The following is a 27,189-nucleotide window of genomic DNA, read 5'->3' on the forward strand; positions in this document are numbered from 1 at the left end:
CCAACCAAGCCTTCATAGGCAGTGGCCACAGGATTGAAACAGGGCTTGGGAGGGACAGTCAGGACCCACTCGTTGCATTGGTCACCCAGCAAAGGGAATGAAACGTCACCATTTGCATGGGATACCACCATGGCAGAGAACTGACGTCACCAGAATGCTGTGAAGGAGATAACTTCATTGAAACCAGCGGCGACAGGTGTGTAATCCCCTAGCCATCCCTCTCCACACAGCGGGGAAACCTTAAGGGACCCTCCCAGCTCTCCCATGAGCGCAATAGCCAGACCAAGGGAATCAGCAGTGGTGCGGAACTCCCGGCTACCGTGGCTACCACTCCCAACAGTGCTGACAACTGAGGTCTCTAGCACCAACTACCGGGGGCGTGGCTACCGGAGGGCAAGCAAATTCACTGGGGGTTCTCAGCCCCAAGCTCTACAAACTTAGGGTCTCAGGGAATGGCAAACAGAGAGAGTGTGCCCAGGCGTTCATGAAAACAGGGCTCCCAGGAGCAGCAGACCAGGCGTGTAGCCAGTATTGTGGTGAGTGTCACCAGTGAGCCGGGCCTGGCTTGAGGAAAAGTGGGGAAGTGACTAGACACAAGAGAAGGCCCTAGACACTCAGGATTGGAGACCTGCCCAGTCTGGGAGGAAGAGCTGCTGCACACTGATTGCTTCCCGTCTATTGAGAGGAAAAGCTTGGCCCAGTGGGCACAGCTCCAACTATTGGAAGAGAACTTAATCAAACTCTAAGACTGCATTTATTAATTTTTTTTTAATTTGGGGGTTTTGTTTTGTTTTGTTTTGTTTATTTTCATTTATTTGGTTGTTGTTTTTAAAACTTTTTTTAAAATTTTTTAAAAATATTTTTATTTTATTTTATTTTTTTAATTTTAATTTTCATTTTATTATTATTATTTTAATTATTTTTCTTTTTTATTTTCTATTTTTTTATTTTGTCTTTTCATTTTGTTTCAATTTTCTCATTCCCCCTTCCTTGAATTCTACCTGCTTACTCTCATTCTCTTTAGTGACTTCTTCCCTTCCCTTCTAATACCTTTCCTCCCAAGCATCAATTAAATTTATAGGAGTAAACAGTAACTCAGCAGTCAAACAGAACAAGAAGTAACATGAGCAGCATGAAAAAGCAAAGAAGAAAAGGAGTACAAACAATGCAGGACAGCCTGAATATTCAGGAGGACCTAGAGTCATCAGAAAAGTGGTCATATAAAGAACTCAAGGAACACCTTAGACAGATGGAATGGAACCTTGAAGAGGATACGAGACAGCAAATTCAAGCAGCAAAAGAACACATTGAGAATGAATTACATAAACAGATAAAAGAAGAAGTTAAGCATCTTTATCAGGAGATAGAGATTATTAAAAAATCAAACAATAATTCTAGGAATGAAGGAATCTATAAACCAAATTAAAAACTCAATTGAGAGTATCACTAACAGAGTGGAGCAAGGAGAAGCCAGAACGTCAGATAATGAAGACAAAATATATCATCTTGAAAAGAGTCTAGCCAACTCAGAAAGGCTGGTAAAAAATCACGAGAAAAACATCCAAGAGTTATGGGATAACATAAAAAAGCCAAACTTAAGAGTCATCGGGAGAGAGGAAGGTATAGAGATTCAAACCAAGGGAATGAGTAACCTGCTGAATGAAATAGTTACAAAAAACTTTCCAAAAATAAAAAAGGAAACGGATATACAAATTGTAGATGCATACAGGACACCGAGCATACAAAATCACAGTAGACCAACGCCAAGACACATTGTTATGAAGATATCCAATATACAGAACAAAGAGAAAATATTAAAAGCTACAAGAGAAAGGAGGCAGATTACATTCAGGGGTAAACCAATAAGGTTTAAAACGGATTTTTCATCACAGACGCTGAAAAGCAAGAAGATCCTGGAACAACGTATTTCAAACACTGAAAGACAATGGATGCCAACCAAGAATTCTGTATCCAGCAAAACTAAGCTTCAGGTATGACAACGAAATAAAAATCTTTCATGATAAACAAAAGTTAAAAGAATTTGCAGCCAGAAAACCAGCATTGCAAAGTGTCTTGAGCAAAACACTACAGGAGGAAGAAATGAAAAACAATAACCAAAACCATCAGTGGGAAGTGCCTCGGTAAAGACAGAGGGCGGGAGAAAGCTAATCATGGAGAAACAAACTAAATTTTAAAAAAAGATAAATAATCAAACATGGCTGGAAATACAAACCATGTATCAATAGTAACTCTAAATGTTAATGGAGTAAACTCTCCAAGAAAGCGACACAGGCTGGAAACATGGATTAAAAAAGAAATCCAACAATATGCTGCCTCCAGGAGACACATCTGATTGGAAAAGACATATACAGGCTGAAGGTGAAAGGTTGGGAAAAAATATACCACACACACAGTCCTCGTAAGCAAGCAGGGGTGGCCATCCTCATATCGAATAAAATCGACTTCAAGACTAAGTTAATCAAAAGGGATAAGGAAAGACATTATATACTGTTAAAAGGAACCATTCACCAACAAGACATAACAATTATCAATATTTATGCACCAAATAATGGTGCTGCGACGTTCATAAAACAAATTCTCCTCAAGTTCAAGAATCAAATAGACCACAACACAATAATTATGGGTGACTTCAACAGACCTCTCCCACCATTGGACAGATCTTCCAAACAAAAGTTGAATAAAGAAACTATAGAACTCAATATCACAATCAATAACCTAGACTTAACTGACATATATAGAATATATCAACCATCATCAAGTGGATATATTTTTTCTCAGCAGCACATGGATCCTTCTCAAATAGACCATATATTATGCCATAGGGCAACCCTCAGTAAATATAAAGGGGTGGAGATAATACCATGCATTTTATCTGATCATAATGGAATGAAACTGGAAAACAATGATAAAAGAAGGAAGGAAAAATGCTACATCACATGGAAAATGAACAATATGTTACTGAATGATCAATGGGTTACAGAAGACATAAAGGAGGAAATAAAAAAATTCTTAGAGAGAAATGAAAATAAAGACACAACATATTGGAATCTATGGGACACAATGAAAGCAGTTTTAAGAGGGAAATTCATCGCCTAGAGGTTATTCCTCAAAAAAAGGAAAAACCAACAAATAAATGAGCTCACACTTCATCTCAAAGCCCTAGAAAAGGAAGAGCAAAACAACAGAAAATGTAGCAGAAGGCAATAAATAATTAAAATCAGAGTGGAAATCAACGAAATTGAAACAAAAGAAACTATTGAAAAAATTAACAAAACTAAAAGTTGGTTCTTCGAAAAAATAAATAAGATTGACAGATCCTTAGCCATGCTAACGAAGAGAAGAAGAGATAGAACTCAAATTACTAACATACGGGATGAAAAAGGCAATATCACAACAGATGCTACAGAAATACAGAAGACAATTGGAAATTATTTTGAAAACCTATATTCCAATAAAATAGAAGATAGTGAAGTCATCGATAAATTTCATAAGTCATATGATTTGCCCAGACTGAGTCAGGAGGATACACACAATTTGAACAGACCAATATCAATGGATGAAATAGAAGAAGCAATCAAAAGACTACCAACCAAGAAAAGCCCAGGACAGAATGGGTATACAGCAGAGTTTTACAAAACCTTTAAAGAAGAATTAATACCAATACTTTTCAAGTTATTTCAGGAAATAGAAAAAAAGGGAGCTCTTCCAAATTCATTTTATGAGGCCAACATCACCCTGATTCCGAAACCAGACAAAGACACCACAAAGAAAAAAAACTACAGACCAATATCTCTGATAAAACTAGATGCAAAAGTCCTCAATAAAATTCTGGCAAATTGGATACAAAGGCACATCAAAAAAAGTGTGCACCATGATCAAGTGGGATTCATCCCTGGGATGCAAGGATGGTTCAATATACGGAAATCAATAAATGTTATTCACCACATCAATAGACTTAAAGAACCATATAATCATCTCGATAGATGCAGAAAAAGCATTCGACAAAGTACAGCATCCCTTTATGTTCAAAACATTAGAAAAACTAGGAATAACAGGAACTTACCTCAACATTGTAAAAGCTATCTCTGCTAAGCCTCAGGCTAGCATCATTCTGAATGGGGAAAAATTGAAGGCATTCCCTCTAAAATCTGGAACAAGACAGGGATGCCCTCTATCACCACTTCTGTTCAATATATTTCTCGAAACACTGGCCAGAGCAATTAGACAGATGAAAGAAATTAAAGGCATAAAAATAGGAAAAGAAGAACTTAAATTATCACTATTCGCGGAAGACATGATTCTATGCCTATAAGACCCAAAAGGGTCTACAAGAAAACTACTAGAACTAATAAATGAATTCAGCAAAGTGGCAGGATATAAAATCAACATGCATAAATCAAAAGCATTTCTGTATATCAGCGACAAAACTTCCTAAACGGAAATGAGGAAAAACACTCCATTCACAATATCCTCAAAAAATAAAATAAAATACTTGGGAATCAACCTAACAAAAGAGGTGAAAGATTTATACAATGAAAACTACAGAACCCTAAAGAGAGAAGTAGAAGCAGATCTTAGAAGATGGAAAAATATACCCTGTTCATGGATAGGCAGAACTAATATCATCAAAATGGCAATATTACCAAAAGTTCTCTATAGGTTTAATGCAATGCCAATCAAAATCCCAAGGGCATTTCTTGAAGAAATAGATAAAGCAATCATGAAATTCATATGGAAAAATAAAAGACCCAGAATAGCAAAAGCAATTCTAAGCAGGAAGTGTGAATCAGGTGGTATAGCGATACCAGATTTCAAACTATATTACAGAGCAAAAGTAACAAAAACAGCATGGTACTATGTTGAGAGCCACAGCCAAAGGGGCCCCAGCAAACTTCCAGCTTCCCGGTGCTGCTGAAGCTCATCCGCCTGGCGCAGCTCACCATCGAGTACCTGATGCACTCGCAGGAGTTCCTCACCTCACAGTCACCCAGGCTCTGGTGCAGCCTCACCTCGCAGTTGCACAGCCTGGAGGAAAGGCTGCACCAGAGCCTGGGTGACTGTGAGGTGAGGAACTCCTGCGAGTGCATCAGGTACTCGATGGTGAGCTGCGCCAGGCGGATGAGCTTCAGCAGCACCGGGATCATTTGGCATTACTCATATAACAGGAATCCCATACAATCCACAGGGTCAAGGCATAGTTGAAAGAGCTCATCAAACTATTAAAATGTACTTATTAAAGCAAAAAGATGGAATTGGGAAGGGGTATATATTCCCCAAAGATAAACTTAAAATAACCCTTTTTACTCTAAACTTTTTAAATTTGGATTCATCAGGACTTAGTGCTGCAGAAAGGCATATGTGTCCAAAAAATGTACATAAGCCCAAGGTACTTTGGAAAGATATTCTAACAGGACAATGGAAAGGTCCTGACCCAGTAATTGTCTGGAATCGGGGGTCTGTTTGTGTGTTTCCACAGGAAGAACAGCAGCCGATTTGGATTCCAGAGAGATTAACCAAGGTTCTGACCCAGTGATTGTCTGGAGTCGGGGGCCTGTTTGTGTGTTTCCACAGGGAGAACAGCAGCTGATTTGGATTCCGGAGAGATTAACTAAAATCCTGACCCAGTGATTGTCTGGAGTCGGGGGTCTGTTTTTGTGTTTCCACAGGGAGAACAGCAGCCGATTTGGATTCCAGAGAGATTAACTAAAGCGATTTCTACAGACCAAAAAGAAGATGATTTAGCTCAAATCCATAATAGCTGATATCCAAAACTCCAATTTGGCTATCCTTACATCTGCGACAGAACCAGGATGCTTTTTTCAATATCTATTTTATTATTGCCCTTTCCCATATCATGAAGTTCTATTTTATTTTTTTGAGCTCATACAGACCTAGGTTAATGTTTTGCTGATCAGTTCTATTTTTTTTTTTTTTGACTATAGAGTTTTTAAACATTGCAATAGAGATTTTACCTGTAAAAAGTTATAAGGCCTTTACTATTGTGTTATGTATTGTATGTATTATATTATGTGTGCACACTTGTGTTTTGTGTTATATGTTTGAATGTACGTATGTCCAATGTACATATTTCTATATATCATATATGATGAGCGCTCATGAAAAGATGGATCCAAATATTTTTTTTTTTATTCACGTGATTTAAATGGTTTAATTTAAATTGGGTAAATAACTGTTAAGAATTGTTTTAATATGTAAACAAAAAAGGAGGTTAACAGATCTGTTTGTTTACTCTCACCTTTCGTTTTCATTATATTTAATAATTCTCTTCACTATAATGTAAATTGTTAAGAAAATTGTTTTCTTTTAGTGCCTTCTGGAATGTTACCTAATTTTTTCTTTAGCCATTATTGCCAGAATTTCTATCTTCATCCCAGTGCCGATGAAGATAATATAAATTGTTAAGAAAATTGTTTTCTTTTAGTGCCTTCTGGAATGTTACCTAATTTTTTCTTTAGCCATTATTGCCAGAATTTCTATCTTCATCCCAGTGCCGATGAAGATAATATAAATTGTTAAGAAAATTGTTTTCTTTTAGTGTCTTCTGGAATGTTACCTAATTTTTTCTTTAGTCATTATTGCCAGAATTCCTATCTTCATCCCTGTGCCGGTGAAGACAAAGATAAAACTAATCTACAGTTTCTGCAATAGCCATCACTGAACTGCTTACAGAACTTACACTGAACTGCTTACAGAACCGTCAATTGACTTGGTATATCTTCCTCCCTTCTGCTTGTCATGATCATTCAGCTAAAATTTGGGGGTCAACAGAGGTGAGGCAAAGAACCTCACCCCCCCCCCCCCCCGCTGAGACCTCTCCACAGGTGTGGCTGTACTGGACCGGTAGTCAATGACGGGTAAGATCCAATTACAATGGTACCAACCTAAGACAGGAGGCTGACGCCCTGAGGTCAGCTCATCCGAAGACGGGTAAGGACCATATGTATTGGACAACCTAAGGCAGGCACGGTCCATAAGCCACATGCTTGTTGTTTAAACAGAGAGGGGGAGATGTTGAGAGCCACAGCCAAAGGGGCCCCAGCAAACTTCCAGCTGCCAGCAAGCTTCAGACTGCCCCAGCAACATCTAGCTGATTGGCTCCTCTGCGGTGATGTTCATTGGGCTGTTTCCCTGCCCTTCAGACTGCCAGCTGATGATTGGCTCACAGCTGCCCCAGCAACATCTAGCTGATTGGCTCCTCCACGGAGCTGCTCATTGGGTGACTTCTTTGGCTCTGCCCACGCAACCCAGCCAATCGGCCTCAAGAGGAGGAGGATTGTGGGAGGAAAAGGCTGGTGTGGGGGAGAGAGGCTTGTGGAAGCCGGTGGTGGCAGTTGGGCTCTGAGGGTTTTTCCCTGGAGCTGTTTTGTTTGGCGTTTGTAGTTCTAAAAATAAAGTTAGTTTCCTTTTGACAAGTGGCTCCTGATTTGTGCCAAGCCAGACTTCGGCAGTACTGGTACCAAAACAGGCGGGTGGACCAATGATACAGAATAGAGAACACAGAGACTAATCCACAAAGTTACAACTATCTTATATTTGATAAAGGGGCTAAAAGCATGCAATGGAGGAAGGATAGCATCTTCAACAAATGGTGTTGGGAAAACTGGAAATCCATATGCAACAAAATGAAACTGAATCCCCTCCTCTCACCATGCACAAAAGTTAACTCAAAATGGATCAAGGAGCTTGATATCAAATCAGAGACTCTGCATCTGATAGAAGAAAAAGTTGACTCCGACTTACATATTGTGGGGTCGGGATCCAAATTCCTTAATAGGACACCCATAGCACAAGAGTTAATAACTAGAATCGACAAATGGGACTTACTTAAACTAAAAAGTTTTTTATCAGCAAGAGAAACAATAAGAGAGGTAAATAGAGAGCCTACTTCATGGGAACAAATTTTTACTCACATTTCAGATAGAGCCCTAATATCCAGAGTATACAAAGAACTCAAAAAACTAGACAATAAGATAACAAATAACCCAATCAACAAATGGGCCAAGGACCTGAACAGACACTTCTCAGAGGAGGACATACAATCAATCAACAAGTACATGAAAAAATGCTCACCATCTCTAGCGGTAAGAGAAATGCAAATCAAAACCACCCTAAGATACCATCTCACTCCAGGAAAATTGGCAGCCATCATGAAGTCAAACAACAAGTGCTGGTGAGGATGTGGGGGAAATGGTACTCTTGTACATTGCTGGTGGGACTGCAAATTGGTGCGGCCAATTTGGAAAGCAGTATGGAGATTCCTGGGAAAGCTGGGAATGGAACCACCATTTGACCCAGCTATTGCCCTTCTCGGACTATTCCCTGAAGACCTTAAAAGAGCGTACTACAGGGATACTGCCACAACGATGTTCATAGCAGCACAATTCACAATAGCTAGACTGTGGAACCAACCCAGATGCCCTTCAATAGATGAATGGATAAAAAAAAATGTGGCATTTATACACCATGGAGTATTACGCAGCACTAAAAAATGACAAAATCATGGAATTTGCAGGGAAATGGATGGCACTAGAGCAGATTATGCTAAGTGAAGCTAGCCAATCCCTAAAAAACAAATACCAAATGAGTTCTTTGATATAATGAGAGCAACTAAGAACAGAGCAGGGAGGAAGAGTAGGAAGAAAAGATTAACATTAAACAGAGACATGAGGTGGGAGGGAAAGGGAGAGAAAAGGGAAATTGCATGGAAATGGAGGGAGACCCTCATTGTTATACAAAATTACATATAAGAGGTTGTGAGGGGAATGGGAAAATAAACAAGGAGAGAAATAAATTACAGTAGATGGGGTAGAGAGAGAAGATGGGAGGGGAGGGGAGGGGGGATAGTAGAGGATAGGAAAGGTAGCAGAATACAACAGTTACTAATAGGGCCTTATGTAAAAATGTGGATGTGTAACGGATGTGATTCTGCAATCTGTATTTCGGGTAAAAATGGGAGTTCATAACCCACTTGAATCTAATGTATGAAATATGATATGTCAAGAGCTTTGTAATGTTTTGAACAACCAATAAAAAAATTTTAAAAAGAAACAGAAACCAATGATCTAAAAAAAATATCAAAATCTCTGGGACATTCTGAAGGCAGTATTAAGAAGAAAGTTCATTGCATAGAGTTTATTCCTTAAAAGAAGAAAAAGTCAACAAATGATGATCTAACATTACATATCAAAGCCCTGGAAAAAGAACAAAATAATACCAAAAATAGTAGAAGAAATAACTAAAACCAGGGCTGAAATCAATGAAATTGAAACAAAAGAAGCAATTTCTTATCCAGCTGCTCCCCTATCAGACCTTATCTTCTTTAATTTTATTTTTTGTTTACCTCCCTCCATTCATTCACATGCTCATCTGAGAAGACTTAAGTTCTTCCAGATTTGGACAACAACTGCTTTTAGAAACTGTAAAGTAGTTACAAAAGAACAGTTGCCCAAGATTCAGAATTTTTTAAAAAAATGGAGCATGTGTATTATGTGGCCAGTGTCTTCACTCTAACTTGGTTATGAGACTAAACCATTCCTCACTGCTCTAACATGCTGAAGAAATCATCTGAGGGGGAGGGAGATGGATGCTCAGTTGTCACATCAAATGAAGCAGCATTATTCTAACAGCATCCATTTTGTTTAAACCTTCCACTGTTAGAGATTTGAGGTTACATGTTATACTTTATGCTCATAACTGATGTGGCTGGAGAATTGGTATTGAATTTATAGCATCAGCAGAACAGAAAATGTGATGTATTTTATGCATGTCAATAAAGGAATGACATGTTCTTGTTCTACAGAGAATGGAAATTGGAAGTCAAACACCCTTTGTATTCCAAAATAGAGTCTCAAAACATTTTGTAATTTTCATTTAAATTGTTAGGAGGCTTGGAGCTATTAGTTAATCTATCTTCCAATACACTGTTTAATATAGCACTGAATAAATGATGCAAGTTGTCAATGGATGAGTGATCAACTAATAGATCTGCTAGTAATTGAATTATTTTTCTTCAATAAAGTTTCATAAACCAATGGGAAAAAAGAAGCAATTGAAAAATTGACAAAATGAAATGTTGTTTCTTTGAAAAAACAAATAAAAATGATAAACCCCTAGACTATGAAGAGAAGGATAGAGAAAACTCAAATTACTAAAATTTGTGATGAAAAAGGAAATATCATGACAAACACTACAGAAATACAGAAGATAATTAGAAACTATTATGAAAATTTGTACCCCAATATAATAGAAAATGTCAAAGACAGAAAATTTCTAGAGTCATATTATTTACGCAAACTGAATCAGGATGATATATACAAGTTAAACAGATCAACTTTAAGCAATGAAATAGAAGACACCATCAAAAGCCTACTGACCAAGAAAAGCCCAGGACCAGACAGATTCACAGCTGAGTTCTAACAAGACCTTCAAGAAGAACTAAAGCCAATACTCCTCAAATTATTCAATGAAATAGAAAAAGAGGGAACACTTCCAAACACATTCTCTGAGGCTAATATCACCCTGATTCCAAAAACAGACAAAGACACATCAAGGAAAGAAAACTTCAGACCAATAACTCTAATAAACATAGGTGTAAAATTCTCAATAAAATTCTGGCAAATTGAATACAAAAACATATTTAAAAGATAGTGCACCATGATCAAGTGGGGTTTATCCTAGGGATGCAAGGTTGAACCAACCACAAACCAACCACAAATCAATAAATGCCATTTATTACACCATTAAACTTAAAGATAAAAATCATATGATCATATCAATAAATGCAGAAAAAGCATTCAACAAAATACAGAACCCCTTTATGTTCAAAACACTAGAAAAACTAGGGATAATAAGAACATATCTCAACGTTACCCAAGGCCAACATCATTCTAAATGGAGGAAAAATTGAAAGCATTCCCTCTGAAAACAGGAATACCCTCTTTCACCACTTCTATTAAACACAATCCTTGAAACACTAGCCAGAGCAATTAGACAGATGAAAGAAATTAAAAGGATACAAATAGGAAAAGAACTATAATTATTTGCCAACAACCTGATTCTATACTTAGAGGATCCAAAAAATTCTACCAGAAAACTTCTAGAACTAGTAAATGAATTCAGCAAAGTAGCAGGATATAAAATTAACACCCATAAGTCAAATGCATTTCTGTACATCAGTGATGAATCCTCTGAAAGAGAAATTAGGAAAATTACCCCATTTGCAATAGCTTCAAAAAAAAAAAAAAACAAAACAAAACAAAACACGTTGGAATCAACTTAACGAGAGAGGTAAAAGACCTCTACAATGAAAACTATAGAACACTAAAGAAAGAAATTAAATAAGACTTGGAAGATGGAAAGACCTCCCCTGTTCCTTAACAGGCAGAATTAATATGGTCATTTTAAATGCTATACAGATTTAATGCAATCCCAATCAAAATCCCAATGACATTCCTCATAGAAATAGAAAAATCAGCCATGAAATTCATTTGGAAAAATAAGAGACCCAGAATAGCTAAAGCAATCTTTAGCAAGAGGAGTGAAGCAGGTGGCATCACCATACAGACCTTAAATTACACTACAGAGCAATAGTAACAAAAATGACATGGTACTGGCACCAAAATAGAATTATAGAACAATGGTAGAGAATAGAGGACACAGAGACAAACCCACATAAATACAGTTATCTCAGACTAGACAAAGGCACACAAAACACACATTGGAGAAAAGATAGCCTCTTCAACAAATGATGCTATGAAAACTGGAAATTCATACGCAGCAAAATGAAATTAAGCACTATCTCTCACCATGCACAAAACTCAACTCAAAGTGAATCAAGGACCTAGGAATTAGATCAGAGACCCTGCACCTAATAGAAGAAAAGTAGATCCAAATTTTCATCATGTCAGATTAGGCCCTGACTTCCTAAACAAGACTCCTAAAGTGCAAGAAATAAAATCAAGAATCAATAAATGGGATGGACTCAAACTGGAAAGCTTCTTATCAGCAAAAGAAACAATCAGTAAGGTGAATAGAGAGCTTATAGAATGGGAGCAAATTTTTACCACATGCACATCAGACAGAACACTAATCTCTAGGATATATAAAGAACCCAAAAAAACTTAACACCAAAAAAATAATAACTCAATCAATAAATGGGCTAAGGAACTGAACAGACACTTCTCAGAAGAAGATATACAATCCATCAAAAAATATATGAAAAAATATTCAACATTTCTAGCAATTAGAGAAATGCAAATCAAAACTACTCTAAAATTTCATCTCACTCCAGTCAGAATGGCAGCTATTAAGAATACAAACAACAATAAGTATTGGTAAGCATGTGGGGAGTAAAGACACACTCTCTTACATTGCTGGTGGGACTGCAAATTGGTATAGCCAATCTGGAAAGCAATATGGAGATTCCTTAGAAAATTTGGAACAGAACCACCACTTGACCCAGCTATCCTACTCCTCGGTTTACACCCAAAAGACTTAAAAACAGCATTCTTCAGTGATGCAGCCACATAAATGTTATAGCATCACAATTCACAATAGCTAAATTGTGGTACTAACCTAGATGCTCTTTAAAAGATGAATGTATAAAGTAATTGTGGTATATGTACACAATGGAATATTACTGAGCATTAAAAGAGAATAAAACCATGGCATTTGAAGGTAAATGGATGGAGTTGGAGAATATCATGCTAAGTGAAGTAAGCCAATCCCCAAAAAAACCAAAGGCCAAATGTTTTCTCTGATAAATGGATGCTGATCCATAATGGGGATGGGAGGGGAGTATAGGAGGAATGGAGGAACTTTGGATAGGGTAAAGGGGAAGGAAGGGAAGGGAGGGGGCACAGGGGTAGGAAAGATGGTGGAATGAGACGGACATCATTACCCTAGGTACATGTATGACGACACAAATGGTGTGACTCTACTTTGTGTATAACCAGAGAAATGAAAAATTGTGCTCCATTTGTGTGCTATGAATTGAAATGTATTATGCTGTCATGTATAATAAATTAGAATAAATAAATAAATAAAACAAAGGATAGAATGAGAATGCCCACACTATATCTACTAGGTATTTAATTAGCAGAGAGAATGTGGAAGGTGCAATATTTGAAAATATAGATGCAGATCACATGAAAGTACTCCTACAAAAATCACTGAACTATTCAGTTGTTAAGATTGTACAATTTATTGCACCTAAATTATACCTCAATAAAGTATGAAGCAAAAGTTCTACATTTATAGTTAAACTTCCATATCACTTTTCAAATAATGATGTCTGCCTTTCACACATTATTGTCTTCTGTTAAGAACACTGATGATGATAACCTAACTGTCCTACATTATTGCCTACAAGATTTTCTTCCAAGCTACTGACATTCATTCTGTATATGTTGCTATTACAAGATAAAGCAAGTGTCAACATGAACTGTTCACAAAGCTTCTTACTTTAAAATTTCATTTATGTATTTTGTAGAGTTTTCTCAATTTCTCCTGCCTTTAATTGTATTGATTAGCATGTAATGGACAACCTCTCAAAACATAGCTCTGTAATAAAATGTAACCAGAGTTCTATCAATACATGATTCTCTTCTTTTTAAAATATTTGATTTTAAGTTAACTAGCCAGACGGGGTGGAATTGCAGTCATTCTTTAAATGAAAAAAATATTAGTTTCCCTAATAATAGATTAATTTCCTGCTCTGTTCCCATGCCTTTTGGAAAACACAGTAATGTTTCATTCCAGGGTCAAACTATGATATGTTCTTTTAAAATACATTCCAAAGTGTGATTAAATTCAAAACCATTGAAATGACAGTAGCATAAACAAATATAACCAAGTTCTGTCAAACAGTGATTTTAAGATGCCATTGAGTCTAAGACAAATCCAGATTTCAGACTTATTGAAATATGGAAAAACATATTCCTCAAATTGGTGAACTATGATAGTTTCACATCCAAACAGATCATTGTGAACTGAAAGACTTTAAAAAGAAATTTTATAATCTCAAAAGCAACCAGGAAAAGAAAAAGACCCCCTTCTGCAGGAGTATGTGAAGATAGTAGACATTTTAATGACAATAACAGAAGCTCAAAGACAATGGAATATGATCTTCAAACATCTGGGAGAATAATAACTGTCAACCAAGCCAAATCACCAATCATGAATAAAAACCAAATAAGTTATTTTTATAAGCAAAAAATTGAGAGAGCTTATTATCACAAGAGTAGTGTTAAAGGAATTTTTTATAAATGAAATCTTTTGGGAAGATAAAAAAGACTGCAATAGTGAAAAGAGTAATAGGCCCAAATAGGCATGTGGATTAATCCAAACAAGCACTGATTGAAAATAACAATTAAAATGTTTGATTTGAGGGTTAAGAGGTAAAAAGAAAATATTAGGCAACACTAACATGAAAGAGGGGAGGGGTTCACTGAATTAAATGTTTCTAAAGTACTGATCTGAGAAAGGATAGAGTTGTGTTAATTCTATGGTTTAATCAAGTGTGTATTTTAAAATATTTTTAAAACAAAGTGAATAAGAAAGAACAGAAAAATAGCATCAACCCAAAATAAGGCACAAGGGGAAAAAAGCATAAGAAAAGCAGAACAAGTATGAAACATAAATACTGAGCTAATAAACCTAAATATAACAGTAATCATAAGTATGCCCTCTCATTTAAAGACAGGTTCTCAGATCATATGTTTTTTAAAAAAGGAGGTGTGCAACCTGTATAATAAAAAGGTTGAAATTTAAAGAATATTTCATGTCAGGGCTGGGGTTATGGCTCAGTGGTAGAACGCTTGCCTAGGATATGCAAGGTACTGGGTTCAATCCTCAGCACCACATACAAATATAAATAAATAAATGAATAAAATAAAAGTATCATGTCCAACTATAACTAAAAAATTTCTTTTAAAAGAATATTTCGTGGGATACACTAAGAATAAACTGGCATCTCTTTTGAGATATTCCTGCAAAGAGGATATGAGCTAAATCTAATCATGAGGAAACATCATTAGACAAGCTCAAATTGTCTACAAATTGTCTACTTCTAAAATGTCTCAAGCTAGTACTCTTCATAAATGTCAATATCATGAAATACAAAGACTCAGCTACTCTTTCACAGGAATAAGAGGACATGTTTAACTGAGTGTCATGCAGAATCCTGCATTATTCTTCTGCTTTTATAAAAGGCACTAGCAGGACAAATGGAAAAATCTGAACGGGACCTACAGATTAGATAAATAGCATAACAATGTTAATTTCCTTATTTTGATAATGGAACTGTGTTATATGAAAGAAGTCCTTATTTTTAGGAAATATATACTGAAGTATATAGCAATATAGGGGCATCCTGTCTGGAACTTACTTTTAAATGGTTGAAGAGAGAAAATATACATAAACTGACATAAAGAGAAAAAGACAATAAAAGCAAATATAGCAAAATGTTAACAGAATCTGGGTTACTTTATAACATTGTAATATTTTCTGACATTATGTCAAATTAAAATCTTTAAAAAGATTAGTAAAAAATAAAAGATATACCAGGGAAAAAAACCAAAGGAATTCTGGTGCCAACATTAAATTAAATAACTACTAAAGCAATAAGTATATATCCCAAGTGCCTGGACACAGTGCATGGCACAGAGCCCATTCTCATAAAGTTCTTGCTCAGTGAGAAGTTAGTAATGTTAGCATTATTACATAATAATAAAAGGAATTTATCAGGAAGACATATCAATTTCAAACTTGTAAGCACCTAGAATATAGCTTCAAATATACTGATAGTAAGAAAAATATATTGATACTAGACAAATATATTAAGAGTAAGTACTTACTATAAATACTGATCACATATTAGGCGATAAGCAAACCTCAGTACACTTCAAAGAACTAATTACATATAATCCACATTCACTGGCCATGATACAATTAAATCAGAAAATAATAGCTATAAAAAGAATAAGAAATCCATACCTTTCAAAATTTTCAAATACACTTCCAAAAAACACACAGATAAAGAAGATATCATAATGGATTTTAGAAAATATTTAGAACTGAATGCAATAAAAAAACAAGACCTGTGAGCAGAAAGTAAAGTGGTTCTCAGAGGAAAAAGTAGAGTCTTAAATGCTTATGTTAGAAAATCGAAAACTGATAACTAAAATGTCAATTATCCATTACAAGAAAGTAGAGAACAGAAGGGAGAATAAAAATCAAAAAAATCATATTTTACAAGGTTATTAAAAAATTCAACTACTAGTAGGTTGGTTCTTGGAAACTACTAGTAAAATAAACACTATTAATTAAGAAAAATGCAAATAAACATTATCAGAACTGACAGGGGACACAACTACAGATAGAAAAAAAAGTGTAAACTTGGACAAAAGAAAACTAAAAGAGCATCAAAATAGACCATTATTATAATCATTGAGTCAATACCCAGTCTATTACAGATAAGTTTTACCAAACATCCAAGGAATAAATCATGCTTATTTCATTTAAATTGAGACTTATATCAAATATAAAACCAAAATGGTAAATCAGATAATATACAAACAGGAAGCAAGTATCAATTTAATCTATGAGGGCAGAAGCATCAATACCAGGACAATAAAAGGAAAAGAAATTATAGACCAATTTTATTTATTATCATAGATATAGCTATTATAAATAGAATATGAGCAAAAAGCTTCCAGGAAAAAAATGTGTGTATGTGAAATATGTTCCATAATATATGACCAACAATGATAGAATGACTTAAAAATCTTGAAAAATAATTTACAAAGTTAGTAGATTAAATAAGAAAAATCTATATGATTAATCTTAATGTGTAAAAAAATATAAACTCCAAGCAAACCTAAAATAGAAGATAATTTCTGGCATCTAGTGAACATAGGTAGTGATGCGTTTCCTTTAAAATCAGGAATAGGGAAGAACGTCCATTTTTACTTCTCTGTTCCACTTTGTATTAGAGGTTTTCCTAGCTCAAACAAGTAGAAACAATAAAACTGTCTTAATTCTTTCAAGCTGCTATAACAAAATATCTTAGACTGCATAATTTATAAGCAACAGAAATTCAATGCTCAACAGTTCTATAGGCTGTAAAATCCAAGATAAAGGTGCCATCACATTCAGTGTACTGTGAGGGGCCATCCCTCATAGAAGGCATCTTCTATGTGTCCTCATATGAGTGAAGAGGTGAACAAGCTCTCTCAAACCATTTTTACAGGCACCAGTCTGCGTAATATAAGAGAAGTCCTTATTTTTAGGAAATATATACTGAAGTATATAGCAATATAGCTGATTACCTAATCACCTCTTAAGGTACTACCTCTTAATATGATCACATTGGTGACTAGGTTTCAACATAATTAATTTGGGAGGGAAACATTCAAATACATAGCAAAAATGTATAATGATTAAGGGGAAACTCATTATTATTTGCAAAAAGTTACAATAGTTTAGACAGAAAATCAAAGATAATCTGCTGGTGTACTATTAGAACTAAGTGTTCACAGCAAGGTTGTTGACATAAGATCAATGAGCCAAAATCAACTATGGTTCCTTACACTAGCAATAGTAAGAGATCTATTTCTTACCAAAAAATTTACAATAATACCAAAAAGCATAAGCTATCTGGAAAGAAATCTAACAGGAAGCATATAAGCTAACTATGGAGAAAAGTATAAAAATCAATACAGAAGTTTGAAGGCTCAGTATCCTAAACTGATTCATGTCATCAAATTCAAAGAAATTCAAACAGAACAGTAGAGTTTTTCATGAAAATTGATAGTCTATTTCTAGGCTATATACAGAAAAACATAAAAACAAAGTTATTTTTTTAAAGGGTAGGAAAGAAGGGAGACAGGTAGGGAAGGAAGGAGGCAGAGAGGGAAGAAGAAATGGCAAAAAGAAGGGGAAGGACAAAGGGTAAGGCAAAGGAGAAAGGGTAAAGGGAAGGAAAGGGAAGAGAAGGCTGGGAACCTTACTAGCTTTGAAGACATAATAGAGTAGGGAAGAAGATGGCAGATTAGAGGAAGGATGCACTTCCCAGCAGGTCCCCAGCACAAGACTTACAAAGTGAATAGACTGCTCTCCTCAGTGAGGTGGGTAACAAAAGGAACTCACTGAAACTTAGTACTAGACTGTAAGGAAAACTATAGACACAAACTCAGAAATCAAAGAAATAAAATATTACAGATATACCAGCTTAGCCGGCAGCCCCTGAGGGGAGATGGAAAATAGGCAGAGCATTAAAAATAATTTTGTTTTTGGCTTGGAGGAACCTATGTAAGAGAAACTGACTTTTTTTTTTTTTTTGTATCAGAACTTGAATTCAGGGGGCGTTTAACCACTGAACCACATCCCCATTTTAATCTTAAGACAGGGCCTCACTAAGTTGCTGAGGCTGATTTTGAACTTGCAATCCTCATGCCTCAGCCTTCACACCCAGCAGGAGACTGACCTTAATGAACAAAGTCTGCCAAACAACAGTGAATCTCACCCCACACATGATCAAGCCCCATCTGAGCCTTAACATTACTCAACTCATAGAACTGGAGAGACAAATACCCCAAACTAACAACCACACCCAAGGAGGAACTCAGGTTCCACCCCTTGACTTGTACTCATACATCAAGAACAGAGAGAAATCCGAAAACAAAAGAAAAAACTACACACAAGGACGTGTGTATAAGAGAGAAAAGAAAAACCATCTCAATTGCTGCCCAAATCCAAGACTTATGAAAACATGAGGGAACAGGCAAACAAGTATCCCTCCAAAATTCACAATTCCTTAACAAAGGATCCCATAGATATAGAAGGAGATGAAATTTCAGAGACAGATTATTTAAAAAATTATCATTAAAATATTCAATGAATAAAGAAGACCTAATGAATGAATCAAGAGAGCAAATACAGGAGATGAAAGACCATTTCAATAAGGAAATAGAAATATAGAAAAAAATAATAATCAGAACTCCTAGAAATAAAAGACACAATTAATCAAATTAAAAATTCACTTGAAAGCATTTCTAACAGATTAGATTGCATAGAAAATATAACTTCAGCCCTTGAAGACAGAACATTAGCCCTTGAAGCTACAAAAACTTGAGTATACAGAATGCAATAAAGGGGAAAGTAATAAAACATGATCAGAATATGAGATAACTGTGAGGCAACATCAAGGAACCAAACATTAGGATCACTGGAATAAAAGAAAACAAGTTAAAGTCATTAAGAACATTTTCAATAATATAGTAACAGAAAACTTTCTTCATATCAGAAATGGGAGACATCCACATACAGTAAGCATACAGAACCACAAAAAAATCAAATCAACAAGAAGCTGCTCAAGATACATAATAATCAAAATGCCTAACATAGAAAATAAAGAAAGACTATTAAAGCTATCAAAGAAAAATCAGGTCACATTTAGAAACAAACCAATAAGTCTACTTCTGGCTTCTCAATTCAGACCCTAAATCAAAGAGGGCCTGGAATGAGATATTCTAAACTCTGAAAGAAAACAACTGCCAACCTAGATTGCTATACCTAGCAAAGCTCTCTTTCAAATTCAAAAGGGAAATAAAATACTTTCCATGACAAGGAGAAGCTAAAAGAATCTATGACCACCAAGTCAACACTACAAAGAATACTCGAAAATAAGCTGCACACAGAGGAACCCAAAAACAAAACCCAAAGCTCCCAAATAGAAGTAGATCAATAGAAGAATAATGTACTAAATGAACATCAAGACAGAATTAAATATTAAATATAAATATATAATTAAATATAGCAAAAAATTAAAACAGCAAAAAACTACACATAGTCATACTAACACTGAAAGTAAATTGTCTCAGCTCCCTAACTAGAAGACACAGATTAGCAGAATGCATAAAAAAAAAAGACCCAACTATATGCTGTTTGCAAGAGACTCATCTCATAGACAAAGACACTCACAGGTTGAAGGTAAAAATACAGAAAAAATATTCCACATAAATAGAGTCCAAAAATAAGCAGGAACTATTCTCATATCTGACAAAGTAGGTATCAAGCAAAAGTTAATCAGAGAAGACAAAAAAGGCCACAACATCCTGATAAATGGAACAATCTAATGAAAAGATATAACAATAGTAAAAATATATGCCCCAAATGACAGCACACCCAACTATATATATAAAAAATTCTCCTTGACATTAAATCTCAAATAGATCACAACTCAATAATACTGGGTGATTTCAACACATCCTTATCACCAATAGAGAGCCTATCAAAACATAAAATCAATAGACATTTACAACCTAAATAATACTATAAATCAAATAGCCCTTATAGATATCTACACAGAATATTTCACTCCAGAACAGCTGACTTTACCTTCTTCTCAGCAATTCATGGAACATTTTCCAAAACAGACCATATTCTAGGTTACAATGTAAGTCTTAGCAAACAAAAAATTGACAAAATCCTGTGTATCCTATCAGATCACAATGGAATGAAACTGGACATCACAGCAAAAAAAATAACAGAAACCACATAAACAAATGGAGATTTAAAAATACTCTTTGAAAGTTGTGATAAAATCCCACCCCACCTCTTTTTTTTCCCACCCCTCCTCTTGATTGGGACATGGGTGCTTGAATTGGTCAACACTCACTAGACTGTACACATACCATAAGTGCATTTAGCTATATTTAAATTTATAGCCCAACTTACAAAATATTAAATATGGGGGAGTATTTCAAAGGAAGAGTTTCTGTCTCTACTTGTTATGATTCAAGATATATGATTTAACTACAGGTTTTTAAGGCATTAAATTTATGGATGTGAAACAGCACTGTAGGCTCAAGTAGCTGAGTGCTTTAGGTCTAAGTAGCAGACAGCTGCCTAAGAAGCTTGGCAATAATGCAGTAGGGATAGTCGTTCCAGGGCTGATTGAGTGTTAAACCCTCCCTCTATCCTCATTTTCAAAATACTACTGTTGCCCTTCTGGGCAGCCACAGCAAGGAGGATCAGAAAGCAAAAACTCTCCTGAAGAAGTCTAGAACCTACAACACTAGAACCTAGAGCACTAGGTTCATTTTGTAGGGACGAATTTGGAAGGGAGAATTGTTGTTGAGCAAGGATTGCTGTCCTTCCATGGTTTCTGTTAAACAGGATAATTACCTCCCCAATAAATAAATAAATAAATAAAAAGACTCTTTGAAATGAAGAATGATCAAAGAAAAAATGAGAGAAGAAATCAGAAATTCTCACAAGCAAATGAGAACAGAGATATAACACATTAACATTTCTGGGATAGTATGAAAGTAGTTCTAAAAGAAAAAATTAACCAATTAAAAAATAAAAGAGGAAAATTTATAGCATTGAGTACCTGCATTAAAAAGTAGACTAATTCCAAATAAATAATCTTATGCTTTACTGCAAGTCCTTAAAAAAGTTAGAATAAACTATTTCCAAAATTAGTAGAAGACAATTAGCCATAATCAAAATAAAGACCCAAAAAAAAAACAAAATTAGAGATAAAAAGGCGATATCACCACAGACACTTGTGAAATCCAGAGGATCTTTGAAAACTTATACTCCAATAAACTGGAAAATTCTAGAAGGCACTGACAAATTTCTAGACACATATTATCCACCCAAATTGTACCAGGAAGATATAGAAAATCTAAATAGATCATTATCAAGTAATGAAATCAAAATAGAAATTAAAAGCCTTCCAACAAAGAAAATCCCAGGACCAGGTGGATTCTCAGATGAGTTCTACCAGAACATCAAAGAAACTAACAGGAGTCTTTCTCAAATGATTCCATGAACTCGAAAGGGAAGAAACAAATATATTCTATGAAGCCAGTTTAACCCTGATACAAAAACCAGACAAAAATATATCGAGGAAAGAAAACTATAGACCAATACACCAAATGTGTACAGATGAAAAATTCTTAAATAAAATAATTTTATTTTTAAATAAAATAAAACCACATTCATAAACACATGATCAAGTGGGGTTCATTCCAGGGATGCAAGGATTATTCAACATATTCTATTTATTCAACTTAAATAGAATTAAGAACAAGAATTGCATGGTCAACTCAATAGAAACAGAATAGGCCTTCAATAAAATCCAGTACCCATTCATTAAAAATAAATGAAGAAGATGGCTGTAAATATATGGATCTGTTAAAAATGCTGGAGAAGCTAGACATAGAAGAAATTTACCTCAACATTATAAAGATTATCTATGAAAAATCCAAAGACAACATTATACTGAATGGAGAAAAACTGAAAGTATTTCCTCTAAAATCAGGAACATGACAAGTACCACACATAACTTCTATTCAATATAGTTCTCAAAACACTTACCAGAGCAATTGGGTAAGAGAAGAAAATTAAGGAGATAGAAATAGGAAAAGAAGTCAAGCTATCTCTCTTTGAAAATGACATGATCTTACATATAAAGACCCAAAAAATTTCACCAGAAGACTTGAGCTGATAAATTAATTCAGCAAAGTAGCAGGATACAAGACTAACACTCATAAATAAATGTACTTCCTATACTTCAACAATGATTCTGCTGAGGAAGAAATAAGGAAAACCATTCCAGTCACAATGATTTCAAAAATATACTTGAGAATTAATCTAATTAAGGAGGTAAAAGATCATTGTAGATCATTGTAGAATGCTGAAAAAAGAAATTGAAGAAGACCTTAGAAAATTAAAAGCCTCACATTCTTGAATAGGAAGAATTAACATTGTCAAAATGGCCATACTGCCAAAAGCAATATATACACTTAAAGCAATTCTCATCAAAATATCAGTGACATTACTCATCAAATTTGAAAAAAAGAAAGCCAATCCTTAAATTCATCTGGAAGAATTACACACCCAGAATATCCAAAGCAATACTGAGCAAGAGGCATCACAATACCTGGCCTGAAGTGATAGTACAGAGCTATAGTAACAAAAATAGCATGGTATTGGCATCAAAATAAGCAAGAAGACCAACAGAACGGAATAGAAGACAGACAGATCCATATATTTACAGCCATCTAATACTTGACAAAGGTGCCAAAAATATTTGGTGAAGAAAAGACAACCTTCTAAACAAATGGTGCTAGGAAAACCAGATAGCCATATGTAAAGAATGAAAATAGACTAGATCCTATCTCTCAACCTGCATGAAAGTCAAATCAAAATAGATCAAAAACTTAGGAATTAGACCAGAAACTTCACAACTGCTAGAAGAAAACATAGGGTTAACACTCCATCATATTGGTGCTAGCACCAACTTCCTTAATAAGACCCCTAAAGTTCAAGAAATAAAATGAAGAATTAATAATTGGGATGCCATCAAATTAAAAAGCTTCTGCACATCAAAGGAAACAATTAAGAGCATGAAGAAAAAGCCTACACAATGGGAGAAAGTCTTTGCAGATTGGTTCTTTGAGAGGGTGTTAATATTCAGAATATATAAAGAACTCAGAAACCAACCCAACCAATAAATTGATAAAAGGCTAAACAAAGACTTTTTCAAAAGAAGAAACACAAATGGCCACCAAATATACTAAAAATGTTCAATATCTCTAGCAATCAGGGAAATACAAATCAAAACTACACAAAGATTTCATCTCACTCTAGTTGGAATGGCAATTATCAAGAATACAAACAATAATAAATTCTGGCAATGATACAGGGGGAAAGGTATACTTGTATATTACTGATGGGACTGCAGATTAGCAAAACCACTCTTGAAAGCAATAGACTCTCCTCAAAAAACTAGGAGTGGAACCACCATATGGCTCACCTATTCCACACATTGATATTTATCCAAACAAACTAAAATTAGCCAACTATAGTGATATAGCTATCTCAACGTTCAAGGAAGCACAATTCACATCAGCCAAATTATGGAATCAACCAGATGCTTGACAATATAGATGAATGAATTAAGAAATTATAGCATATAAACATACACCAGGGCATTTTACTTAGCCATAAGAAGAATAAAATTATGACATTTACTGGTCAATGGATGAAAATGAAGAACATCATGCTAAGTGAAATAAGTCAGGCTCAGAAAATCAAGGGTCAAATTTTTCTCTCATATGTGGAAGGAACCATACAAGCTTAAAAGATATTTAGTTTAACATGTATAAAATTTTCAAGAGAAAGATTGGCAAATGAACAAACAAACAATAACTATTCTATATCAAAAACATCAGGCCAGGTACAGTGGTACATGTCTGTAATCCTAGTAGCTTGAGAGCCTGAGGCAGGAGGATTGCAAGTTCTAAAGCAGCCTCAGCAACTCAGAAAGGCCCTAAGCAATTTAGGGAAACCCAGTCTCAAACTAAAATTTTTTTAAAAAGGCTGGGGCAAGAGGTGCTGGGGATGTGGCTCAATGGTTTAGTGTCCTTGGGTTCAATTCCCAGTATTAAAAAAAAAAATCAGAAGTTTCTCCTCATGATGGTGAAGTAGGCAATGGGTAAAGAAATATAAAACATACTAAAATCAGTAAATTCACAAAAATCATGAAAATGAAAGATGCCTTCACAGGCCAACATTTTTGATGAAATTTCAGTTAGCTGGAAAGCTGATGGGATCTTAGAGACTCTGATTGGAGAGAACTGTGGTTTAAAACTGCAGGGAGATATTGCACTTGATGCAGACATTCTTTCTTGACAGAAGGCCATCTTAATCTATGATGAGAGTGAGGACAGACAAAGAGCAGGCAGAGATTGTAGTTAACTATGAAAAATCAAGTAGGTGTGTAATTGAAGGTCTGTCTACTCAACAGCTATTCCTAGAACATCAACAAATCTACCCAGCTCCCACTCATATCATCTATATAAAGCACATACAGAGAAGCTCCCTGAAGAACTCCTTAGCTGAAGCCTCAGAATTGTCTCTAAACAAAATGAATTATTAGTAAAGATAGGTTGGGAGAGTGTGGGTATTTTACCTATGGAGATAGTTAATGACTTTACAACACAATCAGAGGGAAAAGAAGAAGAAATGGCAGTTTTTCCTGGCACAAGAAAAACTAGAGTCCACCTATCCCCCAAAGCCAAATCTTTCTTATTTGGGCAATTACACAGTGAACCTGCCTTTCCTCTTTCACTCACCAATGTGTGAAAGGCCAATGTGTGGGATTCAAAAGTCATACAATCGACTGATTATTTTAGAGAGTATTCTCATGGTAAAAAAAGAATTGTTCAGCTGCACAGAATATTCAGCCACTACTTAACGTGGTCCTTCATTTAAGCATTAGCAGTCATTGAAAAAAAATCAAAATCATGAAAGAAAAAAACATTAAGTGTGATAACTGCCCCAAGGAAAGGAAAAAATATTGTATCCTCAGATTATCTTTATATTTATATTCACAATTTCATATAATGAACATGTATCATACCCATCATTCTGACAGCTACATAATATATACAATACTTACTACTGTCTCTTTTTAAAATATTTTTTAGTTGCCAATGATTTTTTTACTTTGTTTATTCATATGTGGTGCTGAGGATCAAACCCAGGGCCTCACACATGCTAGACAAGCGCTCTACCACTGAGCCACAACCCCAGTTCCGTTTTTTTTTTTTTTTTAATTTTTAGAAATTAGTACAATTTCCTTTCCATAAGACATTATTGCTGCCTAAGCTATAACAGTAATGATTAAAGATAATACTCAACGGGAAATCTAGTAAGCAATTTCCAGGATGTGTATTATGTACTTTCTAAAAGAAAGCCAAAATATAGACAGGAAAGTGCTAGGGCTAATAGATTTCTGTTTTGGATTCTTACCAGACCCAGTGTTCTGAGGACAGATTAAGTCCTGACTGAGCAGTTTCTGGAGATCTAGCAATGCAAAAGATTAACCTATATACATGTCTTTTAAGATAAGTAGTCCAGTTCCAATATTCATACCCTATCTAGGGAGGGATAAATAGCATTTATAAGTTCTAGAATAAATCCATGTCTTAAAGAAGGGTCTGAAATGATTCTAACCTTCTAGAAGATATGAGCATTACATGACCTGAATTTTCTGAGAAAACTTCAAAATTAAACTAGAGATAAGGCATCTTCTGTCTCAACCTTTTCCAGTATACTACTTACAGCACACTCAAGTCTTGACTAAGGAACTCAACATCTTGAAAGAGCTATGTTAGATTGTGCCTTTACAAGGTGCTTCAACACTACCAGAGAGTAGTTTTTTGGGTTTTTTTTTTTTACAGTGTTTAAATAAAGAAAACGTGTTAAGTGTTTTTTCAGAATCAATAAGCCAGTAAGACCCTAAAGACAATCTAGCCCAATGTCCTCGTTTTAGAAAAAACTAAACTGAGGCCCAGAGAATATGTTATCTACCCAACATCACATAATTAGAAGTGAAGCTGAGACCAGAACTAGGCCTTTTATACCCTCTGCAATGCTCTTTCCACTCTATCAAGCAGCCTCTTAAAAAAACCACAAGGCATGTTAATGTGAATCTCCACAACCCCACTTCTCCTCTCTATGCCTTTTCTTCCTTGTTGCAAAAATTTCTTAATTCATCAATCCTCTCATTCACCAATAACCTTCCTTCTTTCTCATTCTTACCCATGACCAAACAAGAAAGGATTCAGTATTCATTTAGCGATAGCTGAATCATTTAGTGATAATACTTCTGTTTCTAGTTATACACACACACACACACATTCTCATATATATATGTATATATGTCCTTTAAAATAGGAAAACTTACTATTTTCCAAATCAACATATTTTAAAACTTAATAATTATACCCACAATTTAAATTCAGAAAAATAAATAACTTTAGATTCTAACTTTGTGTAAAGCAATGCTGTAACGTTTGTATAATTTCCTTAAAGGGCACATATTTATTCCATTTTAACACTCACCACAGAAGTGATTTGATTGTGTCGCAGGTTAAGTTCAGTTAGTGAATCCAGTCCATTAAGATTATCAACTTGACCCAAAAGGTTCCTGGCAAGATTCAAAACTCTCAAATCACACAAATGGTTGACATTTTCAATTCTGGTAATCTGTTAAAAAAAATAAGGGAGAAATGATTAGCATATCTCATAAATATATATATTATAAAAAAATAAAACATTCAAATTCAT

General features: G+C 35.0%; 1 protein-coding gene across 6 annotated transcripts in view; it reads right to left on the reverse strand.

Moving 5' to 3' along the window:
* Positions 1-27,189, reverse strand: part of Lrrc49 (leucine rich repeat containing 49) — a 161,982-nt gene that overhangs the window by 111,346 nt on the left and 23,447 nt on the right. For all 6 annotated transcript variants that reach the window (XM_005316744.5, XM_005316743.5, XM_078049357.1 and 3 more), the window contains one exon: positions 26,965-27,108. In XM_005316744.5, coding sequence (XP_005316801.1) covers positions 26,965-27,108 — 144 coding nt within the window. The remainder of the gene's footprint in view (positions 1-26,964; positions 27,109-27,189) is intronic.

This window comes from Ictidomys tridecemlineatus, chromosome 5 (assembly GCF_052094955.1).
Source record: "Ictidomys tridecemlineatus isolate mIctTri1 chromosome 5, mIctTri1.hap1, whole genome shotgun sequence".
NCBI lineage: Eukaryota > Metazoa > Chordata > Mammalia > Rodentia > Sciuridae > Ictidomys > Ictidomys tridecemlineatus.